This window comes from Heptranchias perlo, chromosome 9, assembly GCF_035084215.1.
Source record: "Heptranchias perlo isolate sHepPer1 chromosome 9, sHepPer1.hap1, whole genome shotgun sequence".
Taxonomy (NCBI): Eukaryota; Metazoa; Chordata; class Chondrichthyes; order Hexanchiformes; family Hexanchidae; genus Heptranchias; species Heptranchias perlo.
The window spans coordinates 11,644,382-11,669,679 of record NC_090333.1 but is presented as its reverse complement, the minus strand read 5'-3'; the positions used below and the strand labels follow the sequence as shown (position 1 = coordinate 11,669,679).

Sequence of the window (25,298 nt, the reverse complement as noted above, 5' to 3'; positions counted from 1 at the left end):
GTTGAGATCAGCCAACTGAGCATGGACCGGAGAGTGAATCTGATGCATCCTGGCCTTTATGACGAAAGCTTACTCACTGCCTGAACCAAGCAGTATCATCAGGCAAGCACACTATTGCTATATTATTATAGGTGTCTCCTGTGGCTCAGTGGATAGTACTCTTGCCACTGAATCATGGAGGTTGTGGGTTCAAGGCTCCACCTCATAGAATCATAGTAATGGTTACAGCACAGAAGGAGGCCATTTGGCCCATCAAGCCTGTGCACAAAATCTAGGCTAACACTCCAGTGCAGTACTGAGGTGTTGTCTTTTGGATGAGATGTTAAACCAAGGCCCTGTCTGCCTTTTCAGGTGGATGTAAAAGATCCATGGCACTCTTTCAAAAAAGAGCAGGGGAGTTCTCCCCAGTTTCCTGGCCAATATTTATCCCTCAACCGATGTCACTAAAACAGATTATCTGGTCATTATCACGTTGCTGTTTGTGGGACCTTGCTGTGCGGAAAATTGGCTGTCACGTGGGATGGGCAATAAATGCCGGCCTCGCCAGCGACGCCCACATCCTATGAACGAATAAAAAAAAAACGTTTCCTACATTACAACAGTGACTACACTTCAAAAAATACTTCATTGTCTGTAAAGTGCTTTGAGATGTCCTGAGCCTGTGAAAGGTGAAATATAAATGGAAGTTCTTTCTTTTCTTTTATTCTATTCATTTGGATTCCAGGAGACTGGCATCCATGAGCCAACTCCAGCATTTACATTCCTAAATCCAGCTCCCTTCTCCCGGTGCCAAAATCAGAGACCAAGTTTATGCAACAGTCTGAGAACAGCTAGCTGACATGTGATTGAACCCTGCAAATTTTTCCTTTTCAAGTATTTATCCAATTCCCTTTTGAAAGTTACTATTGAATCTGCTTTCACCACCCTTTCAGGCAGTGCATTCCAGATCATAACAACTCGCTGCCGTAAAAAAAATTCTCCTCATCTCCCCTCTGGTTCTTTTGCCAATTGCCTTAAATCTGTGTCCTCTGGCTACCGGCCCTCTTGCCAGTGGAAACAGTTTCTCCTTATTTAGTCTGTCAAAACTCTTCAAAATTCTATGATTCTATGAAAGAAAGGCAACTTAATGATCATTATTTTACACAAAACACTGCTCTGCCCCACCTTGAGTGATTGTGTACAATTCTGGTCACCATGTCATGGCGGGAATATCAAGGTTGATGAATGGGATTGAGTACTTGTGCTGGGAGGATACAGGCAATGTTCACATTGGAGGAAAGGTGACAGAGCTGATCTTATGGACATATTTAAGATCCTAAAAAGAATAGATAAACTGGATCCTAGGGAGATGTTCAGTATTAACACAAGACATGGGGACATGGATTGCTCAAGAATAGAAGATTAAGGGGTGATTTAATTGAGATGTTTAAGGTGATTGAAGGATTTGATAGGGTAGATAAAGAGAAACCATTTCCTCTGGTGGGGGAATCCAGACAAGGGGGGCATAATCTTAAAATTGGAGCTAGGCCGATCAGGGGTGATGTCAGGAATCACTTCTTCATACAAAGGGGAGTGGAAATCTGGAACTCTCTCCCCCAAAAAGCTGTTGAGGCTGGGGGTCAATTGAAAATTTCAAAATTGAGATTGATAGATTTTTGTTATGGAATGGTATTGAGGGTTATGGAACCAAGGTGGGTAAATGGAGTTAAGGTCTAGATCAGTAATGATCTAATTGAATTGCGGAACAGGCTTTAGGGGCTGAATGGCCTATTCCTATTCCTATTCAAGCTTAGATAAGTAAAGGGCACTGATTATCTGGAATACCTACCCAGGGGGGACAGTGGAAGTGACAGAGATTGAAGAGACGTGAGCACAAATTCTAGGCTGACACTCCAGTGCAGTACTGCAGGAGTACTGCACTGTCAGTGGTGCCATCTTTTGGATGAGAGGTCAAACCGAGGCCTCTTCTGCTCTCTCAGGTAGACATGAAAGATCCCATGGCACTATTTTGAAGATGAGCGGGAGAGTTCTCTCTGGTGTCCTGGACAATATTTATCCCTCAATCAACTTCACTAATACAGATTATCTGGTCATTATCACATTACTGTTTGCTGAACCTTGCAGTGCGTAAATTGGCTGCAGTGATTACAACAGTGACTACACTTCAAAAGTACCTCATTGGCTGAGAAGAGCTTTGGGACATCCCAAAAGGGGCTGTATAAATGCAAGTCTTTCTTTCTTTTCTTTCGTTAGCTCTCCTTCCTTTCCATACGTTCGTAACATAAAACTGGCTAATGTGAAATGGCCATTGACTGAAACGTGGGCCTTGCAAGATCTTGGCAAGTGGAAATCCCATTGTTTGCCCTGGGATCCTGCCAACTCTCCACACAATGTCCCGCTGTGTTAAAAACAAAAGTGGATACATGCATGAAAGCAAAGTACTCGAAGTGCTGACCAAATGAGTGACCTCTTAAGAGACAACAAAGATACTCTTACATTTATAAATAGCAACAAACAGCTCAAAAGCTACAAACAGCAGATTAGAAAAAAAGCTGGACAGGTTGTAGGGGAACTGTTTTCACTGTAAATGAGTACAGACCGCTGCCAGTGAGTTGTTTGCTCCGACTGCAGTCTCGGCTCACCAAGTACCGAACAAGCCCCGAGACAATCGTATCAGTCCAACAGATGCCCACTCTTGTTTTCACAACTGTTTCACGACTACTTTGTAAACAGGAGTGCCAAGCCCATCGAAGTTACACAAAGCTGTACTCGGTAGACAATACAAAGAGATTATTCAGATTCCATGTTCCAAAGCAAAATGACAGCTTCCTTCCTCCGACCGATTGTGGGTTTGATTAGCTGCGGGGAGGGTGGGGGGGGTGGGGGTGGGGGAGGGGTTCAAGGCCAGAGAGACACAAGGTCTCCGAACATGCAGCAATGTAATTAACCTCATCAAGTACAAACTCCGCCTGAAGCACAATCCTGAAGGGAAGTGCATTGAAGAGGAAGAAAACACCCGATGGTCGACAAGTTACAAACACAGCAGGCTCGGCCTGAGATCCTCTCAGATTAGGGTGCGGAGATAAGGCAGAGATTGCGGGATCTGGCGCTTTCCAGTGGGGGACGCAGCACACAGGCCTCGAGCGCGGCTTCGAGACGGGGCTACGATGTTGTCATGATCTCTGTGACCGTGCACGGCTCCCCGCTGGGATCAAGCAACCACCACAAACGCTGCCAATTTGGCATCAACGTGAAGTACATTTCCAGCGTGTATTAACGTGAAAGTGGCAGACTTCCTCTGGCGTCAGGCCCATAACCTTCTCAGTCTTTCCTGATAGTTGCATCCTCTCAATTCTGGTAACATCCCTTGTAAGAACATAAGAACATAAGAAATAGGAGCAGGAGGAGGGCATACGACCCCTCGAGTCTGCTCCGTCATTCAATAAGATCGTGGCTGATCTTTGACCTCAACTCCACTTTCCTGCCTGATCCCCATATCCCTTGATTCCTTTAGTATCCAAAACTCTATCGATCTCAGCCTTGAATATACTCAAAAACTGAGCATCCACAGCCCTCTGGGGTAGAGAATTCCAAAGATTCACAACCCTCTGAATGAAGAAATTTCTCCTCATCTCAGTCCTAAATAGCCGACCCCTTCTCCTGAGACTATGCTCCCTAGTTCTAAGTTCTCCAGCCAGGGGAAACAGCCTCTCTGCATCTACCCTGTCAAACCCTCTCAGAATCTTATACCTTTCAATGAGATCACCTCTCATTCTTCTAAACTCCAGAGAGTATAGGCCCATTCTGCTCAATCTCTCTTCATCGGGCAACCCTCTCATCCCAAAAATCAATCTAATGCTTTCTGCACTTTCTCCAGTGCTTCAATATCCCTTTATTTCAGACCAGAACTGCGCACAGTAGGCCCTGGGGTAGAAATTCATCTTGGGGCAGCAACGCAAAGCAGGAGGCATTGCATCGGACACCTGTTATACATCCCGTTTGATATTCGATTCTATTGAAGTCGATGAAACTGAATATCGGGGCGGGGGTGATATAACGGTCAGCCAGTTCGGTACCTCCCGTTTTTACATTACCGCCCGAGACTGATTTCTACCCCCAAGGTGTGGTCTAACCAAGGTTCTGTGTAAATTTAACATCGCCTCCCTGCTTTTTAATTCAATTCCTCTGGAAAGGAACCCCATTTGTTTGCATTCTTTATGGCCTTATCAACTTGCTTTGCTGGATCTTTATGGCCTTATCAACTTGTTTTCCCAGATCTTTGCTCCTGCATCCCATTTAGCTTCCAAGTGGCCTACTTATTCCGCCCACCAAAATGAACCACCTCACACTTCGCTGTATTGAATTTTATTTTCCATTTATCTGCCCACTCTGCAATCCTGTTTATGACTTCCTGTATTTTGGTGCAGTCCTCCACATTATTAGCTATAAACCCCCTCCCATCCCCCAATTTGGTATCAGCTGAAAATTTCAACACAATAACTCCAATTTCTGAGTCCAAATCATTTTTATATATGGTGAACAACAGTGGACCCAGTACAGATTCCCACGGGAAAACACTTCCCACTTTCTGCCAGTCTAAAGGTTATCAATCACCTCTGGGATCAATTACCTTAATGTGAGTTCAATTTGGGGCCTGTCGAAAGGCCTTAAGGGGACTCATGCCTGCCCTCAGTTGACAAGTGTTGTGTTAATGGGTACGGTTGCATAATGGTTATGTTACTGGACTAGTAATCCAGCAGGCCTGGGTTAATAATCCAGAAGACATGAGTTCAAATCTTGCCACGGCAGCTGGGGAATTTAAATTCAGTTAATTAAATAAAAATCTGGAATAAAAAGCTCGTATCAGTAATGGTGACCATGAAACTACCAGATTGTTGTAAAAACCCATCTGGTTCACTACTATCCTTTAGAAACATAGAAAATAGGAGCAAGAGTAGGCCCTTCGGGCCCGCTCCGCCATTCAAAATGATCATGGCTGATCGTCTAACTCAGTATCCTGTTTCCGCTTTTTCCCCATATCCTTTGATCCCTTTAGCATTAAGAAATATATCTATCTCCTTCTTGAATACATCTAATGACTTGGCCTCCACTGCCTTCTGTGGTAGAGAATTCCACAGGTTCACCACCCTCAGAGTGAAGAAATTTCTCCTCATCTCGGTTCTAAATGGCATACCCTGTATCCTGAGACTGTGACCCCTGATTCTGGACTCCCCAGCCATCGGGAATATCCTCCCTGCATCTAGTCTGTCGAGTCCTGATGGAATTTTATATGTTTCGATAAGATCACCTCTCATTCTTCTAAACTCTAATTAATATAGGCCTAGTCGACCCAATCTCTCCTCATACATCAGTTCTGCCATTCCAGGAATCAGTCTGGTAAACCTTTGTTGCACACACTCCATGGCAAGGACATCCTTCCTCAGATAAGGAGACCAAAACTGCACACAATACTCCAGATGTGGTCTCACCAAGGCCCTGTACAACTGCAGTAAGATATCCCTGTTCCTGTACTCAAATCCTCTTGCAATGAACGCCAACATACCATTCGTCTTCCTCACTGCTTGCTGCACCTGAATGCTCGCTTTCAGCGACTGGTGTACGAGGACACCCAGGTCTCATGGCACCTCCCCTTTTCCCAATCTATCACCATTCAAATAATAATCTGTCTTTCTGTTTTTGCAACCAGAGTGGATAACCTCACATTAATCCGCGTTATACTGCATCTGCCATGTTCTTGCCCACTCACCCAACTTGTCTAAATCACATTGGAACCTCTTTGCATCCTCCTCACAGCTCACATTCTAACCCAGCTTTGTGTCATCTGCAAACTTGGAAACGTTACATTCCGTCCCCTCATCCAAATCATTGATATATATTGTGAATAGCTGGGGCCCAAGCACTGATCCCTGCGGTACCCCACTAGTCACTGCCTGCCATTCGGAAAAAGACCCATTTATTCTTACTCTCTGTTTCTTGTCTGTCAACCAATTCTCAATCCATGCCAGTATATTCCCCCCAGTCCCATTTGCTTTAATTTTGCACACTAACCTCTTGTGTGGGACCCTATCAAAAGCCTTCTGAAAATCCAAATACACCACATCCACTGGTTCTCCCCTATCTATTCTACTAGTTACCTCCTCAAAAAACTCCAGTAGATTTGTTAAGCATGATTTCCCCTTCATAAACCAAGCTGACTTTGTCCAATCCCATTAATGCCTTCCAAGTGTTCTGTTATCACACCCTTTATAATAGACTCTAGCATTTTCCCCACTACTGATGTTAGGCTAACTGGTCTGTAATTCCCTGTTTTTTCTCTCCCTCCTTTTTTAAATAGTGGGGTTACATTTGCCACCCTCCAATCTGTAGGAACTGTTCCAGAGTCTATAGAATTTTGGAAGATGATCACCAATGCATCCACTATTTCCAGGGCCACTTCCTTTAGTTCTCTGGGATGTAGATTATCAGGCCCTGGGGATTTGTCAGCCTTTAGCCCCATTAATTTCCCTTGCACTATTTTTTTTACTAATACTGGTTTCCTTCAGTTCCTCCCTATCACCAGACCCTTGGTTCCCTAACATTTCCGGGAGGTTATTTGTGTCCTCCTTTGTGAAGACAGGACCAAAGTATGTGTTTAATTGTTCTGCCATTTCTTTGTTCCCCATTATAATTTCCCCCATTTCTGACTGTAAGGGACCTACATTTGTCTTCACTAATCTTTTTCTCTTGACATATTTATAGAAGCTTTTACAGTCAGTTTCTATGTTCCCTGCTAGTTTACTCTCATACTCTATTTTTCCCCTCTTAACCAATCTCTTTGTCCTCCTTTGCTGAAATCTAAACTGCTCCCAACCCTCAGGCTTGCCGCTTTTTCTGGCAATTTTATATGTCTCCTCTTTGGATCTAATACTATCCCTAATTTCTTTTATAAGCCACGGTTGAGCCACCTTTCCTGTTTTATTTTTGCGCCATACAGGAATGAATAATTGTTGTAATTCCTGCACACGTTCTTTAAATATTAGCCATTGCCTATCCACCGTCATCCCTTTTAGTAAAGTTCCCCAATCTATCATAGCCAACTCACACCTCATACTTTCGTAATTTCCTTTATTTAGATTCAGGGGATTTTTAGGGAAGGAAACCTGCTGTCCTTACTTGGCCTGGCCTATATGTGACTTCAAACCCACTGCAATGTGGTTGATACTTAGCTACCGTCTGAAATGGCCTAGTAAGCCACTCAGTTGTACAACAGAAGGTGGCTCACCACCACCTTCTCAAGGGCAACTAGGGATGGGCAATAAATGCCGGCCTTGCCAGCGACGCCCACATCCCATGAATAAATTTTTAAAAAATAAAGCCATGTAAGGATGAGTAACTAGCGAAATTCCCAGACACACCCCTTTAACATACAGACAGGGGAAAGATCTGCTCACACTCCTCAATCCCAGAAGGAAATGAGGGAGAATCACCAACAATCCAGGCCTGATGTTTATAAAAGTCCTACTTTTTCTTTAGTTTGTTCTTGGGCTGTGAACAGTATGGCCACATTTGTTGCCCATCCCTAGTTGTACTGAGAAGGTGATGGGCCTTCTTTCCTCTGAAGGACATTAGTAAACTAATTGGGTTTCTACAACAATCCAGCATTTTTCCTTGCGGTGGTATTTGAATTCATGACCTCTGGGTTGCCAGTCCAGTACCATAAACACCACGCTATAGAACACATCAACTATCTGATGTTAATCTAGAACTTAGCCCTGACCTGAGAACTTTTCATGGGTGAAGTGTGGCCTGTCCTATCATGGCTTGATTATGCCCAATACGTTTACTGAACATCATCGAGTATGTAATCACATCACGTCTTGCAAAATGTGGAAGTTACCGTCGATAAAGAGAAGCATTCATCAAGCAGGCCAAACATTTCTCTGGTGTCTAATCTATAATAAGTTGGAGCAGGACACAAATCTAACCATGGTAGCTTACCTCCCATTTAGTATTGATTTTCTAGGCCCACGTCATGCTTAATGGCCGAAGCCTTAAATAAATTGACCATTTGCTTTGTAACGGTTGAGATTTACTGCAGAGGAACAAATTTTATCACATAATTTAAAAGTGATGCTCCAAACGCCTTGCTGTTGAGTTGCCCCATCTATCAGACCACGCGGTACTGTGGCTGTGATAATCACTCTGTGCGCATTGGCATTCCTTCTTTTATTTTATTTTAAGGGGTTTTAGGGGTAAAGATTTTGATGTACCAGTTTCTGGCACATGCCAGGAGCGTGTAAAGGGACACTGCACATTCCCAGCCTGTGAATTTGCGTCCTGCTATGTTCTCTCAGTGGAATCTTTGACCCTTTACGCCTCTGTCGAATTAGCAGACCGAGGAATTAACAGAGAATTAATCTATCTGGATCACTATTTCAAGTTAAGGCACAACTGATGAAAGTTCAGGTCCGAAAGTCAGGAACCACTTCTTGCCACAGAATGATTAATTAGTGGTGAGAATGTGGAACTTGCTACTACATGGGAGTAGTTGAGGCGAATAGTATAGATGCATTTAAGGGGAAGCTAGATAAACACATGAGGGAGAAAGGAATAGATGGATATGCTGATAGGGTTACATGAAGTAAATAGGGTGGGAGGAGGCTCGTGTGGAGCATAAACACCGGCATTGACCAGTTGGGCCGAATGGCCTGTTTCTGTGCTGTAAATTCTATTTAATTCTATGTAATTCTAGGTCTTCCAGTGGGTTACAGGAAGCCTAATCTTGGGAATCACTGAATGCTGAGATGGCCCGAGGTTTGCTATGGGAGGATGGGTTAGATGAGCTCCCTCGTTTGTATTTGTCCCTGTGACCTGTGCGCATTTTATATAAACACAATCTTTACTAATATCGCACAGAGCGAGTTTAACCCTGATGTAAAGTAACTTTGCTTCTAAGTTAAAGAAAGGAATGTTTGCATTTATATAACAACAACTTGCATTTACATTGTGCCTCTAAAAGTATAAGGAACTTCCCAGAGTGGAACGGATCACTGAGCTAGGGAGAGGCTTGGCGAAAGGATGGTTTTCGATTATTTCGAAGGAGGAGAGAGAAGTAGAGAGGCGAGGGGGTTTAGGGAGGGAGAAGTGAGCAGGCCCGAGGTAAGGCTGAAGGAAAGAGGAAGCAACAGGAGATCAGAGTTAGAAGACTGAAGGGTGGGGGAGGGAATAAGTCTGGAAGTGGTTGCAGAGGTAGGGTAGAGCGAAGGCATGGAGGGGATTGAAGATGATGACGAGGATTTTAATTTAAAATGTTGAAGGAGAGGGAGCTAGCATAAGCTCACAAAGACAGGAGTGGTAGATGAGTGGGGCTTAGTGTGGGGCAGGATGTGAGCAGCTGCATTTTGGGCAATTTGGAGTTTAGGGAGTGAGGATCAAAGGAAGCCCAGCAAGGAGATCATTGGACTATTTGAGCCTGGAGGTGATAAAAGCATAGATCAGGGTTTCAGTGGCAGAAGGGCTAAGGTAGGGGCAGAGGTGAGTGTTGCCACGGTGATGGAAATAAGAGATCTGGGTGATGGAGAGGATGTGGGGTTTGAAGGTAATCTCTGGGTTGAACAGGACACCAAGGTTGCTTGCAGTCTTGTTCAGCTTGAGAAGCCAAGGAAGTTGATGGAATCAATATCGAGAGAGCGGTGTTTGTGGTGGGAACAGAGAAAGATGGCTTTGATCTTTTTGATGCTCAGCCGAAGGAAGCTGGGACTTGATGTCGGGCATTTTGACAGCACAGAGGCGGGTGTAGGGTCTAGAGAAATGGTGGAGAGGTGGAGCTGGTAATTTTCAGCGTACAGATGGAAGCTGACCCTGTGCCTGTCGATGATGTGACCGAGGGGCAGCATATGGATGAGGAAAAGGAAAGGGCCAAGCATAGATCCTTGGTGGACTCCTGAGGTGAAGGTGCAGGAAACGGAAGAGGAGAAAGGGATCTTGGCAGGTGTCTGGTACCATCACCATCGTGAGAACATTCCACTAGCTGCGGTAAGATTTCTCTCTGTAACTCCCTTTCCTTTGCCCCTCCACTCATCATCACACTTCAACAAGAAGAACAATTTCCATTAATATAGTGAATTTAACAAAGTAAAACGTCCCAAGGTGCTTCACAGAAGCGTAATCAGACAAAAAAATTGACTCCGAGCCAAAGAAGGAGACAGGTGACCAAAAGCTTGGTCAATGAGGTAGGTTTTAAGGAGTATCTTAAACAGGGAGAAAGAGGTGGAGAGGTTTAAGAAGGGAATTCCAGAGGTTAGAGCCTTGGCAGCTGAAGGCACGGCCGCCAATGGTGGGGCGAAGGAAATGGGGGAAGCACAAGAGGCCAGAATTGGAGGAACGCAGAGCTCTTGGAGGGTTGTAGGGACGGAAAATGTTACAGAGATATGGAGGGGCGAGGCCATGAAGGGATATCGAGCCATATCGGGCATGTGCCCGTTTGCCCCCCTGTACACCCCCCGCCCCCCTGTACACCCCCCACCCCCGCCAAGATTTCTCTCTGTGGGCGAGGGTCCGATTCAGGAGCGCAATTTCATAAAATGTCCCCTAAACTGCCAACATTTGCATTGCCCTGAAGGAGAAGTAATGATGCTAGAGTGTAAGTATAACTGCACTCTCCACATTACGAGGACACTTGGAATGCACGGGACTGGGGAAAAATTCCATCTCAGCCCATCTCGCCGGCTCAGTTATTTACGTGCAGTTAAGTCTGTGCATAATTGCAGAGAAGCATTTCCTTAGGACGTATTTCCCTACCTACGCAGTGACGCACTCCGTCGCCCGTGAAGCCTGCGTTGCAGTAACATCCGACCTTCCCATGCACAACGGTGCAGGTGGCATTGCTGTTGCACTCTTTGTCCTTGCAGTTTTTGTGATTGTCCACGCTGGAGCTAGGCGACAGGGAGCATAGGTCCAGCAAACTGGACAGCCACACTGGAATTGAAAGGCGAAAAAAATTAGACGAAGGACACAAAACAGAGTTTCAAAGAGTCCAAGTATATGGTTCTAAATGTTTGGGGATAGAATCACTCGATAGATTCTTGAGACAAGATCAACATAGAACACATATGAAAAGCAACTTTTCTAAGCTTGACTCTCAGTTGAAGCTGCACAGGAATTCTGTTCACTAGTCAGAATCATACAGCACAGAAGGAGGCCATTCGGCCCATTGTGCCTCTTTGAAAGAGCTATCCAATTAGACTCACTCCCCTACTCTTTCCCCATAGCCCCTGCACATTTTCCCTTTTCAAATATATATCCAATTCATCTTTTGAACGATATTATTGAATCTGCTTCCACCACCTGGGGATCGGGCGGGAAAGTGGAGTTGAGGTCGAAGATCAGCCTTGATCTGATTGAATGGCGGAGCAGGGTCGAGGGGGCGTATGGCCTACTCCTGCTCCTATTTCGAATGTTCTATCAGGCAGTGCATTCCAGATCACAACAACTTGCTGGGGGTCACAAGGTTGTGCAATTCAAGCTCGACAGCAGCGAATAATCTAGGCTGACACTCCAGTGCAATCCTGAGAGAGTGTTCCGCTCATCGAGCTGCCATCTTTTAGATGAGGTGTTAAACCAAGCTGTTGTTAGCCCGGTCTGGTGGATGTTAGTGTTCACATGGCCACCGGCTGAAGAAGAGCAGGGAGTTCTCTGGTGTTGTGACCAACTTTCTACCCTTAACCAGAAAAAAAAACAATTTAACTGATCATTAACATTTGAGCTGTCATAATCCTTCACCAGAAGAGCTCATATGAAGGGTTACAAACCCGAACTGTTAACCTGTTACAGAGTCATCATTAACCTCATTGTTGTTTGTAGGCCATTGCTGACGCAGAATTAGTATGTTTGCCCACATAACAGCTGTCACTGCACTCCGAAAGTAATTAATCGTGTGAAGCAGATACCGACATTTCAATAAGGCGCTACTTGGATGTAAGTGCTTTCTTATTACTCAAACTGGGGGAAGTCATCCTCTATCTTGCACTTATCCAATATCTGAACCCACACACACAACCCAATGAAGACAATGGGAAGTAAAATCAGACTGCCGATCTGAACCCGTCAATTCCCCGCTGGACGGGTTAGGTTAAAAGAGTCTGACGACAGGTCTTCGAGCTGAAACGTTAACTCTGTTTCTTTCTCCACAGATGCCGCCTGACTTGCTGAGCTTCTCCATCACTTTCTGTTTTTATTTTAGGTTAAAAGATTCCTGCGGGATGGGGAGCGGGGAGGGGAAACAATCAGGGTTCTGATTTTTCTCCTTCCTAGCTTAGGAAGCCGGTCGTAGTGTCCCAATGACCACACCAGTAGAGATTCGCTCGCTCGGCACAGATCGAACAATCCGCCTCGGGACTTTACTGAGCTGCGCACCCTTTCCCCAATTGAGCCTTCTGGATGGAAACCATTTCAGAACTATCCCTGTCTTCAGTGTTCAAGCTTGTTGCCTCCATTTAAAAAAAAACATTTCCATTCAAAATCGGATAGCTATTACTCGCTGTGAATTGGAATGAATCCAGGAGCCCTTCCCAAGCCCAGAGGTTGTGATGAGGATTCAAGGGAGTGGATTAAAACCTCTCAGAGAAATTAAAGTCCAGCAATGAGGAAGACAGATGCACTTTGAAATCATGAAGAGCACCCAGTGTACTGAAAGGTTTTGATAAAAACAGGAAGAAGGCACAAACCAGCCAAACCCTTCTCCATAGATCAACCCCACTTTGGTCGTGACATCCCTTAATCCCTTCTCTTTCCAGAAATAATTTCAATTGTTTGTTGAACCTATTCATACTGTCTGCTTCAATGCCCTTCCCTGCTAACTCATTCCAAAATTCTATTAGCCTTTCAGGGAAGATTTTCGGCCTGTCTTCCCTTTTTATTCCTAGATTCCTCATTTTTAACTCGGCTCCCCTTGGGATTTGAACCCTTCGTTCAACCGAACAATTTGTCTGGATCAAATTCATGAATTTCCTTTCGTAAGTTTGAAAATTTCAATTAGATGGGCTTGAAGTCTCCTTTATTCCCCAAAGAATCTCCCTTGTTACCATGTGTATGTAAAAAAAGTAAGAAAGGAAGAATTTGCATTTATGTAGCGTCTTTCATGACCTTCGGACTGCCCAAAGCGCTTTACAGCCAATGAAGTACTTTTGAAGCGTAGTCACTGTTGTAATGTAGGAAACACGGCAGCCAATTTGTGCACAGCAAGATCCCACAAACAGCAATGAGGTAACAACTCATTCTGGAGGGGGAAGGTGAACAGCCAGAGGTCATGGTCCACATCAGTGGCAACGATATAGATAGTTGGAGGGATGAGGTCCTGCAGGCAGATTCTAAGCAGTTAGGAGGACCTCAAAGGTAGTAATCTCCAGATTACGCCTGGTGCTACGAGCTAGTGATTATGGAAATAGGAGGATAGAGCAGATGAATGCGTGGCTGGAGAGATGGTGCTGGAGGGAGGGCTTTTGATTCTTAGGGCATTGGGACCAGTTCTGGGGGAGGTGGGACGTGTATAGGCCGGAGGGGTTGCACCTCAATGGAGCTGGGACTAATGTCTTCGCAGGGAGGTTCGCTAGTGCTATGGTGGGGGGGGGGGGGTTAAACAAATTTGGCAGGGGGATGGGCACCAGATGTAGCATTGGAAAGGAGAAACAAGGTGCACAAAGGACTGGGGGAGAAAGATAGCACTAGAATAAGATATAGTACTGTATTAGGTGGGATCAGGCAAAGAGAGAGTACAAGAAAGTCTAAGATTGGTTTACAGTTCATGTGTGTAAACGCACAAAGCGCAGTAAACAAGGTTGGTGAGCTACAGGCGCAAATAGCCACATGGGAATATGATGTTGTGGCGATAACAGAGACCTGGCTCAAAAAAGGGCAGGATTGGGTACTAAATATTCCTGGATACAAGGTGTTCAGGAAAGATAGGAAAGGAAAGAAAGGAGGGGTGGGGGGGGGAGGGGTGGCAGTATTGATTAAGGAGAATATCACAGTACTGGAGAGAGAGGATATCCTGGAGGGATCAAGGACAGAATCTATTTGGTTAGAGTTGAGAAACAATAGAGGTGCCATTACACTACTGGGTGTATTCTATAGGCCACCAACTAGTGGGAAGGATATAGAGGAACAAATTTGCAGGGAAATTACAGAGAGGTGAAAAAGCTATAGAGTAGTGATAACGGGGGACTTGAACTATCCCAATTTAGACTAGGATAGTAATAATATGAGGGGCAAAGAGGGAGAGGAATTTTTGAAGTGTGTTCAGGAGAACTTTCTTGACCAGTATGTTTCCAGCTCAATAAGGAAGGAGGCATTGCTGGTTTGGTTCTGGGGATTGAGGTGGGTCAAGTGGAGCAAGTGTCAGTGGGGGAGCATTTAGGGAACATCAATCATAGTATCATAAGGTTTAGATTAGTTATGAAAAAGGACACAGACCACTCTAAAGTAAAAATACTCAGTTGGAGGAGGGCCAATTTCAGTGGGATGAGAACAGATCTGGCCCGGGTAAATTGGAATCAAAGATTGGCAGGGAAAACTGTAATTGAACAATGGGCGGCCTTTAAGGAGGAGATGGTTCAGGTACAGTCTAGGTACATTCCCACAAGGGGGAAATGTAGGGCAACTAAAACCTGAGCTCCCTGGATGACAAAAGAGAGAGAGAGTAAGATGAAGCAGAAAAAAGGGGCGTATGACAGATGTCAGGTTGATAACACAAGTGAGAACAAGGCTGAATATGGAAAGTTCAGAGGGGAAGTGAAAAAGGAAATAAGAGGGGCAAAGAGAGAGTATGAGAATAGACTGATGGCTAACATAAAAGGGAATCCAAAAGTCTTCTGTAGGCATATAAACAGTAAATGAGTAGTAAGAAGAGGGGGGGGTGCAATTAGGGACCAAAAAGGAGGCCTACGCATGCAAGCAGAGGACATGGCCGAGGTACTAAATGAGTACTTTGCTTCTGTCTTTACCAAGGAAGAAGATGCTGCCAATTACTCTCAGTAAAGGAAGATGTAGTTGAGATACTGGATGGGCTAAAAATTGATAAAGAGGAGGTACTTGAAAGGCAAGCTGTACTTAAAGTAGATAAGTCACCTGGTCTGGATGGGATGCATCCTAGGTTGCTGAGGGAAGTAAGGGTGGAAATTACAGAGGTACTGGCCATAATCTTATAAACATCCTTAGATACAGGGGTGGTGTCAGAGGACTGGAGAATTGTAAATGTTCACCCTTGTTCAAAAAGGGTGGAAGGATAAACCCAGCAACTACAGGCCAGTCAGTTTAACCTCGGTGGTGGGGAAACTTTTAGAAACGATAATCCAGGACAGAATTAGCAGTCACTTGGACAAGTGTGGATTGATTAGGGAAAGCCAGCATGGATTTGTTAAAGGCAAATCGTGTTTCACTAATTTGATTGAGTTTTTTGATGAGGTAACAGAGAGGGTTTGATGAGGGCAATGCAGTTGATGTAGTGTATATGGACTTTCAAAAGGCGTTTGATAAAGTGCTGCATAACAGGCTTGTCATCAAGATTGAAGCCCATGGAATAAAAGGGGCAGTAGCAGCGTGGATACAGAATTAGCTATGTAACAGGAAGCAGAGAGTAGTGGTGAACGGTTGTTTTTTTGATTGGAGGGAGGTATACAGTGATGTTCTCCCGGGGTCGGTGCTGGGACCACTGCTTTTCTTGATATATATTAATGACTTGGACTTGGGTGCACAGGGCACAATTTCAAAATTTGCAGATGACACAAAACTTGGAAGTGTAGCGAACAGGGAGAAGGTTCGTGATAGACTTCAAGAGGATATAGATAGGCTGATGGCATGGACGGACACATGGCAGATGAAATTTAATGCAGAAAAATGCGAAGTGATACATTTCGGTAGGAAGAATGAGGAGAGGCAAAATAAGCTAAAAAACACAATTCTAAAAGGGGTATAGGAACAGAGAAATCCTGGGGTATATGTACACAAATTGTTGAAGGTGGCAGGGCAGATTGAGAAAGCAGTTAAAAAAGCATAGGGGATCCTCGGCTTTATAAATAGAGGCATAGAGTACAAAAGCAAGGAAGTCATGATGAACCTGTATAAAACATTAGTTCGGCCACAACTGGAGTACTGTGTCCAGTTCTGGGCACCCCACTTTAGGAAAGACGTGAGGGCCTTAGAGAGGGTGCAGAAGAGATTTAATAGAATGATTCCAGGGATTCCCTCGGTACTGCACTGAACAGATAAAAGTGGAAAACAAAGTAACAATCCATGCATTTACATAATGCCTTTTATCAACCCCTAAAAGCTCAAAGTGATTCACACAATGAATTGCTTTTGAAGTGTATTGATGGCAAATACTTAGGCAAAGTAATGTAACTGTAGATATGATAAATCTACAGTTACATTACCTTATGATTTGATATTTAAATCTAGCAGTCTTCATTGCTAGCCTCATGGAAGTTAGTGTCAACAGGGAGGGAAGGTTTCCTTTAGTCACTATGTGCTGATGACATTGTAAACATGGCGGGAGGATTTCCTGCAATTCCGTTTTCCAGCAAAACTATAAACCCATACTTCCAGAATTTCTTCATGTCCCCACTTAGAATCATAGAATCATACAGCACAGAAGGAGGCCATACGACTTGTGCTGGCTCCTTGAAAGAGCTATCCAATTAATCCCACTCCCCTGCTCTCTCCCCATAGCCCTGCAAATGTTTTCTTTTCATGCATATATTCGATTACCTTTTGATAGCTATTATTGAATCTGCTTCCACCATCCTTTCAGGCAGTGCATTCCAGATCAGAACAAGTGAAAAAAGAATTCTCCTCATCTCCCCTCTGGTTCTCTTGCCAAATACTTTAAATTTGTGTCCTCTGATTACCGATTCTCGTGCCAGTGGAAACAGTTTCTCTATCAAAACTCTTAATGATTTTGAACACCTCTATTAAATCTCCCCTTAACCTTCTTTGCTATAAGAAGAACAATCCCAGCTACTTAAAACAGTGAATGTAGAAAACCCACCTACTGTTTACAATTCCGCGAACATGTAGTGATCAGGAGAAATCTCCCCTCCACATGTTGTCTTTCTAGTTTAAAACATCAGTAGAATGTTAAAACAGCTTGAAATAACAGCGTGCCATTACCTGCGCGAATTAAATTCAGAACAAAACCCCTTACTAAAAAAGATTATTGTCCTTTAGTTGGTTTAACAGACTTTTTCCACCACAGTTAGTAGCAGTGTAAGGACAGTAACTTAATACTTAATAAAACTGTGACAAAATTTTAAGAAACGCCAGTAACTTTTAACTTTAACTATCCTTTTAACTTTAAGCCAAACAAAGGAGCCGAACTCTCCTCTTGCATCTACTTTTCCTCGCGATCCGCTCGCCTAAAAACAACGCTGCTCATTAAAGATTGCTGCCGGGAACCTTTCCGTAAAGAAGCATCTTCTCTTGGCGCACTTACCGCACAGTAAAATGAATTTCATGGAGCCTTTAGTCTGCGACCCGCCCGGTGATCGGAGTTGGGGTGTTGAGGCACAGTTCTCCAGCTCTGAGGCTGCGAATTTCCTGACAAACTTCTTTCCTGCCTCTGACCTAAGGATCTGAGATCATCACGTCCTGCTCAGAGTTCCCCGTTCCCAACGACCAGAATGGATTAAGGGACCTTTTTGTTTTTTTGCAAACGCTTTTAATAATAGTTACTACACGCGAGGGAAAATAAAATGAGCAAACAGTACTGAAAAGAAACAGAGATAACATTTAAATAACAATAAGGTCGATAACATATTATAGATGACAAAACATCACAACAGATAGAAATTGATGTCTGTGTTTGTAGCAGTCAAATGCCTGAGGCAAGATTATTATAAGCACTGACACACTCCTAAGGACTGACTGTAAATATTGACACACTCCTGGGGATCCCCTGTAGGTATTGACACATGTCTGGGGACCCCCTGTAAATATTAACCCATATCTGGGGATCCCTTGTAAATATTGACACACTCCTAGGGACCCGCTGTAAATATTGATACACTACTGGGGACCCCCTGTAAATATTAACACATGTCTGGGGACCCCTTGTAAACATTGATATGCTCCTGGGGACCCACTGTAAATACTGATACATTCTTGGGGACCCCCTGTAAAAATTGACACATTCTTGGGGACCCGCTGTAAATATTGATACACTCCCGGGGACCTCCTGTAAAAATTGACACATTCTTGGGGACCCGCTGTAAATATTGATACACTCCCGGGGACCCCCTGTAAAAATTGACACATTCTTGGGGACCCGCTGTAAATATTGATACACTCTTGGGGACCCCCTGTAAAAATTGACACATTCCTGGGGACCCGCTGTAAATATTGATACACTCCCGGGGACCTCCTGTAAATATTGATTCACTCCTGGGGACCCCCTGTAAATATTAACACACTACTGGGTTCCCCCTGTAAATATTGACACATTCCCGGGGAACCCTGTAAATATTAACACACTCCTGGGTTCCCCCTGTAAATGTTGACACATTCCTGGGGAACCCTGTAAATATTAACACACTCCTGGGATCCCCCTGTAAATATTGACACAATTCTGGGGACTCCCTGTAATTGGCCCAGAATTTCCTGTAATGTCATGATCTATGCCAATCACAATAACCACTCCATCCTCAACCTCCCCTTCCTCTGCAAAGTCCTTTAACGTGTTGTTGCCCATCTTTCCCGCAAGTCTATGCTTGAACCCCTCCAATCAGATTTCTGCCCCTGCCACAGTATTGAAACGGCCCTTATCAAAGTCACAAATTACATCCTATGTGACTGTGATCATGTAAACCTCCTCATCTTTCTCGACCTGTCTGCAGCCCTTGACACGGTTGACCACGCCACCTTCCTCCAAAGCCTCTCCTCCATTGTCCGGCTGGGTGGGACTGCCCTCTCTTGGTTCCATTCCGCTCTCTCACCAGTCGTAGCCAGAGAATTTCCTGCAATGGCTTCCTTTCCCACTCTCACATCGTTACCTCTGGAGCCCCTCAAAGATCTATCCTTGGCCCCATCCGATTTCTCATCTACATGCTGCCCCTTGGTGATAATCTCTCTTCCTCTCTACTCTCTCTCTTCCTATAAGACACTCCTTAAAGCCTAGCTCTTTACCTGTCCTAATATCTCTTTATGTGGCTCGATGTCAAATTTTGTTTGATAATGCTCAAGTGAAGCACCTTAGGACATTTTACCAAGTTAAAGACGTTATATAAATGCTAGTAGTAGTAGTAGTAGTGGTAGTGATAGTAGTAGTAGTAGTAGTAGTAATTGTTGTTGTTGTTGTTGTTGGGAGGCTGGGAGCAGGGAGCAGGAATGTTACAAGGAGACAGAGGCAGGCTAAGTGAGTCGGCAAAATTATGGCAGATGGAATTCAATGTCATTCACTTTAGATCTGAGAAAGACAAATCGGAGTATATTCCTAATGGTGAGAGACTAGGAGCTGTGGAAGGGCAAAGGGATTTGGGTGTCCATGTACATAAATCACTAAAAGCTAGTACACAGGTGCAAAAAGTAATCAAAAAGGCTAATGGAATGTTGGCCTTTATCTCAAAGGGGTTGGAATACAAAAGTGAGGAAGTGATGCTTCAATTGTACTGAGCCTTGATCAGACCCCATCTGAAGAATTGTGTTGGGTTTTGGGCACCGAACCTCAGGAAAGATATATTTACCTTGGAATGGGCGGATTCCTGTATAAAACATCAGTTAGGCCACAGCTTGAGTACTGCGTACAGTTCTGGTCACCACATTACAGGAAAGATGTGATTGCACCAGAGAAGGTACCGAGGAGATTTACCAGGATGTTGCCAGGGTTGGAGAATTTTAGCTATGGGAAAAGATTGGATAGGCTGGGGTTGCTTTCTTTGGAACAAAGGAGGCTAAGGGGAGATTTAATTGAGGTATATAAAATTATGACGGGACTAGATAGAGTGGATAGGAAGGACCTATTTCCCTGAGTAGAGAGGTCAATAACCAGGGGGCATTGATTTAAAGTAATTGGTAGAAGGATTAGAGGGGAGCTGAGGAAAATTTTTTTCACCCAGAGGGTGGTGGGGGTCTGGAACTCACTGCCTGAAAGGGTGGTAGAGGCAGAAACCCTCAACTCATTTAAAAAGTACTTGGATGAGCACTTGAAGTGTGGTAATCTACAGGGCTACAGACCAAGTGCTGGAAAGTGGGATTAAGCTGGATAACTCTTTTTCGGCCGGTACGCACACGATGGGCCGAATGGCCTCCTTCTGTGCTGCAACTTTCTATGATTCTATGATTCACCAGAATTATACTAGGGCTTAAAGGGTTAAAACTATGAGGACAGTCTGCACAAGCCTGGCTTGTATTCCCTTGAGTTTAAAAGGTCGAGGACGTGATCTACTCAAGGTGTCTAAAATGATAAAAGGATCCGATAGGGTAGATAGAGAGAAACTATTTCCACTGGTGGGGAGTCCAGAACAAGAGGGCATGATGTTAAAATTAGAGCTAGGCAGGTCAAGGGTGATGTCAGGAAGAAATCTGGAACTCTCTCCCCAAAAAGGCTATGGGGTGCTGAGTCAATTGAAATTTTCAAGATTAAGATTGATAGATTAAGGGTATCAAGGGATATGGAACAACGATGGGTAAATGGAATTGAGCTATGATCTAACTGAATGGCGCAACAGGCTCGAGGGGATGAACGGTGTACTCCTGTGCCTAAGTTCCTCTGATCCCTGCTGTAAATATGGACCCGCTCCTCGGGATCCAATTCAAATATTAGGCTAAAAATGAAAGTGGTCAAATATCTACTGACCCGCTCTTCCGCTGCCCTCCACTCTGGAGGAGTATCCGGGGTCATAAGCGGGATCAACTATTTTACGTATTTATGGTGGGTGCCCCTTCTAGTACAGATGCAACTTCAGCACCAACTAGAGGGTGGGGGAGGAAGGTGAGCTGCTGGGAAGGAGCACAGGGGACCAAGTCACGGCCACGCACTCCCTTCAGGAGAGAGACGATTTGTCTGATGTCTGATCCAAGCAATAATCTTCTGGGCTATCCCGGCTAGGATTCAGGCCCAGGGCCTTGATATGAGCCTCACTTCCCCCAATCCGTGGACCTGGATGCTGGTAACTTGCTAGCATCCAGATCGCTTGGCACAGGAAATCCGTGGAGGCGGGGCATGCCATGCCACTGGCTCCGCCTCCTTCTGACATCATGGGCTTTGTGTGGGGCGGGTGAAACTTCTCTTCTGGGCAAACGGGTGGCTTTTCTAGGTCCCATCCAAAATTTTCATCTCCTTCCGTTAGCCATTTTACACTGGGTTAGGGTTAGGGTTAAGCCCCAAGGCAAAGTTGGGCCCTTCTTGATCATCTGACCTTCCTTAACCCACTGTTTTGATGAAGTAATAATCCGAAGAATATAAGTGTACTCAGCACAATGTTTGGAGTAGTCCCTCCCTTCCCTTGTCCTGTGTGTCGAACATAAGACTTTTAAAAAGTTCCTCTTTAAATTGGTAAATGGTTACATTTCGATCGCCTAAGCGGGGGGGGGGTCGGAGAGGAATTTTCCAGCATTTTGTTTGTTCAACCGGCCTGGGTTTTTAAATCGGTAGTTTTTTTTTGCTTCTCCCAGGAGATTATACGGCTTCGGGTGAATGAATTTTAAAAAAATTAGACGCAATTCACACTCAGTGGATCTGTTCTATTACACTTATGAATGAGTTGTATCGTTATTATATTGTGAGAGACATACATCCACAAAGTTATTGTTACTCACTTCAACTCAACATTGTGCATTCATTAAATCTTTGAATTTGTTTCGTTTGATTTCTTTTTGCACAACAACAAAAGAAGCAACTGGGATATTTTTTAGCTTCCGTTGAAATTAAATTATAAGAAAACGTGCCACAAATCATACTGCACTTCCTCCGCTGTTTGTAATCAGTATTTTACCAGAGGGATTTCGATTGTTTTGGTAAGTAACACCCTAATTGTAATAATTTACAGATTCTGGCACACAGTGGCTAGCCTGGATGCGGTTTGGACATGACAGTAACATTGTACTATGAAATACTTATGTTTTAAGCCTCCGACCTGCCTAATCTAGAGCAGGAGCTTGACGAGCATTTTCACTTGTATCTTCTGGGGCCTGCATTTCTTTATTTCAGTGCTTCTTGGTCACGAATGAGCAATAAAACTGAAGCAAAGGTAGAAAACTGCAAATTAAGCTCATTATCGCGTAGGCCGCAAAGATGAGAGGGAGGCCCGTCTAGCTCGTGCTGCCATGGCAGCCTATGGTGTCTCCATCGCAGTCTCTGGCTGTGCCTTCGAGTTTGTAACCTTGATATTCTGTTCCTTTTGGGGCGTTGATTCAATGTATTGAGAGCAGGGTTGCAGGAAATTTGGACTGAACGCATTTCTTTTGATTTCCCACCCCTTTTTGATTAAGGAGAAAAATTCGGATGCTGGGTGAAAGGGGGATGCTTTACCAAGCTAGAGTGATCAAGCGAGACAACATTCTTGCTAAGGGAGTGTACAACAGCTGTTAAAAGAGTGCATAAAGCAGAGGAAGGGAAGACAGTTGAAGCAATATATTTGTATAATTCATTCTTGGGATATGGGCCCATTACTAGTTGCCCTCGAAAAGGTGGTGGTGAGCCTCCTTCTTGAACTGTTGCAGTCCATGTGGTGAAGTTACTCCCACAGTACTGTTAGGGTAGGGAGTTCCAGGATTTTGACCCAGCGACGATGAAGGAACGGCGATATGTGTCCAAGTCAAGATGGTGAGTGACTTGGAGAGGAACTTGGAGGTGGTGGCATTCCCATGCGCCTGCTGCCCTTGACCTTCTATGTGATGGAGGTCGCAAGTTTGGGAAGGAATGGATAGAAATGAGCGAGGATAAGTACAACAAAATAGTTATCAGTAATTGCTATAGGCCAATGGAGAAATGATCGGGGAGGCAGTCAGTGTTACCCCGAATCAACAGAGTGATAAGAGCAGGGAGAAGTGGTGGGGAAGAGGAATCATTTTAATAGTTTCGTAGAGACAATCAAGAATTTCTTCTTCACACAAGAGGTGAAAAATGGCCACTTGTTTAAAATTTAGCATTTAGCAATCCACCAAAACTAATCAGTGGGCAGAAAGTTGCTGAGCATCAGAATTTAGTCATCCCTGTCCAGTTAGACATGACCGTGTTGTGAGAACCAAGGCCTGGAACAATAGTACATTAGTGCAAGACTGCAGGAGAGGAAATTTAGGAGCTATACAAAAAGCCTCAGGGAAAATTAACTGAGAAACGATATATAAGAATAGAACAAGATGAAAAATGGAATGGGCTCAAGGTTATTTTAAGAGTCAAGGAAAGGAAGTACATTCTATTTAGAAACGTGGTAAGACAAGGAGGCTAGAAGGAAACTAAAGGAGAAAGAAATGAGGAAACAAAGACTAAGGAGGGTTGGAATTTATACAAGAGGCTTTTGAAGAAAGCTAAAGAAAATATTCGGTAAAGTAGGAGGGCAGATCGCTGAGGGCAGTGAGAGGGAGCCAAAGGATTTTTCTGATGATGTAAATAGTGTCAGGAGTGACAAAGAAAAGGAAGGACCATTGAGGGATCTATAATTAGATGGAACCATCATAGATGACCAAGATAGGGCTTTAAACTAAAAAGGTGGTGTGGGGGGGGGGGGTCAGGTGAGGGGAAATTTAGAAATCAAGGGCTCGATATTAGGAGGGAGGCGGGTTGGCAGTGGGGGGTCGACTGGGCGCGTGGGTAACGGGCCCAGTCAGCTCGGGGTGCTCCGCACGTGATCGCAGCCTAATTGAAGGCACTTACCTTGGCTTCCGGGTTTCCCGTTCTAGCCCTGCGCAGCGGGCGCATTACGCACCCGCGTCACAGGCTGTCAGCAGGAGGAGCCCTATTTAAAGGGGCAGTCCTCCAATGCTCCTCCTGCAGTAAAGAATCAATTTAGGAGCATGGAGCAGGCCAGAGGCAAGGCTCCTCCAAGGTTCTCTGACTCCTCACTCCAGGTGCTGCTCGATGGGGTGAGGAGGAGGGAAATTTTTTTCACATCGGATGGGAGGAAGTGTCCTCCCTCCACCACGAAGGCGGCCTGGCTGGAGGTGGCCGAGGTGGTCACCAGTAGCGGCAATGTGTCCAGAACCTGGGTCCAGTGCAGGAAGCGATTTAATGACCTAACCAGGTCAGCCAAAGTGAGTATACTTACGCATTCTCCCACACTCCGTCTTCCACGTCACCTCCACCACCACACAACTCCTTCTACATTGCCACCACAACGCTCTCGCATCACTCCTCACATTCACTCAAGCACCATCCTCACCTTGTCTGCACTTACTCACCGCCCCAGTTCCCATTCGAACACTACCACGCAACCCAATCCTCATACAATATCATGGCTATGTCTTACACGCACCCTCCCATACACCTCCCTCATGCTCACCCCCACCTACACCAATGCATGCAGTGGATCACCATGCAACCATCACTCAATCACACCTCTGTGTGCATCCAGGAGAGCTTTTTGAGCCAGCATGTAGAAAGTCCTACAAGAGAGGGGGCGGTACTGGACCTAATTCTAGGGAATGTGGCCGGCAAAGTGGAAGAAGTGCTAGTAGGTGAGCACTTTGGTGACAGTGACCATAATTTGGTGAGATTTAAGGTGGTCATGGAAAAGGACAGGGAGGGGCCGGAAATAAAGGTTCTAAATTGGGGGAAGGCCGATTTTAATAGGATAAGGCAGGATCTGGCCAAAATGGACTGGGATCAGCTGCTTGTAGGAAAATCCGCATCGGAGCAATGGGAGTCTTTCAGAAGGGAGATTGAGACCATACAATGGCAACATGTTCCCGTAAAGGTCAAGGGTGGTTCCAAGAACTCCAGGGAACCTTGGATGTCAGGGGATATACGAGAATGGATTAGGAAAAAAAGGAGGGCTTTTGGCAGATACAAAAGGCTAAAGACGGAGGAAGCCCTAGAGGAGTACAAAAAGTGCAGGGGGATACTTAAAAAAGAAATTAGGAGATCAAGGAGGGGCCATGAAATAACACTGGCGAGCAAAATAAAGGAAAATCCTAAGATGTTTTATAAGTATATTAAGGGTAAGAGGATGACTAGGGAAAAAAAAAGGGCCCATTAGGGACAAAAATGGCAATCTGTGTGTGGAGCCGGCAGATGTAGGAGGGGTTCTAAATGAATTTTTTGCATCTGTTTTCACTATGGAGAAGGACGATGTAGACATAGAAATACGGCAGGG

At 44.6% G+C, this 25,298-nt stretch overlaps 1 protein-coding gene across 1 annotated transcript in view; it reads right to left on the bottom strand.

Moving 5' to 3' along the window:
- The window catches only part of adgrl4 (adhesion G protein-coupled receptor L4), a 94,325-nt gene extending 76,757 nt beyond the window's left edge, over nt 1-17,568 (bottom strand). Inside the window, exons 1-2 of the mRNA XM_067989844.1 lie at nt 17,486-17,568; nt 10,801-10,977 (exon numbers count right to left, since the gene is read on the bottom strand). Of these exons, the coding sequence (XP_067845945.1) occupies nt 10,801-10,977; nt 17,486-17,507 (199 nt within the window). The 5' untranslated portion in view covers nt 17,508-17,568. The remainder of the gene's footprint in view (nt 1-10,800; nt 10,978-17,485) is intronic.
- Between the last annotated feature and the right edge of the window lie 7,730 nt (nt 17,569-25,298).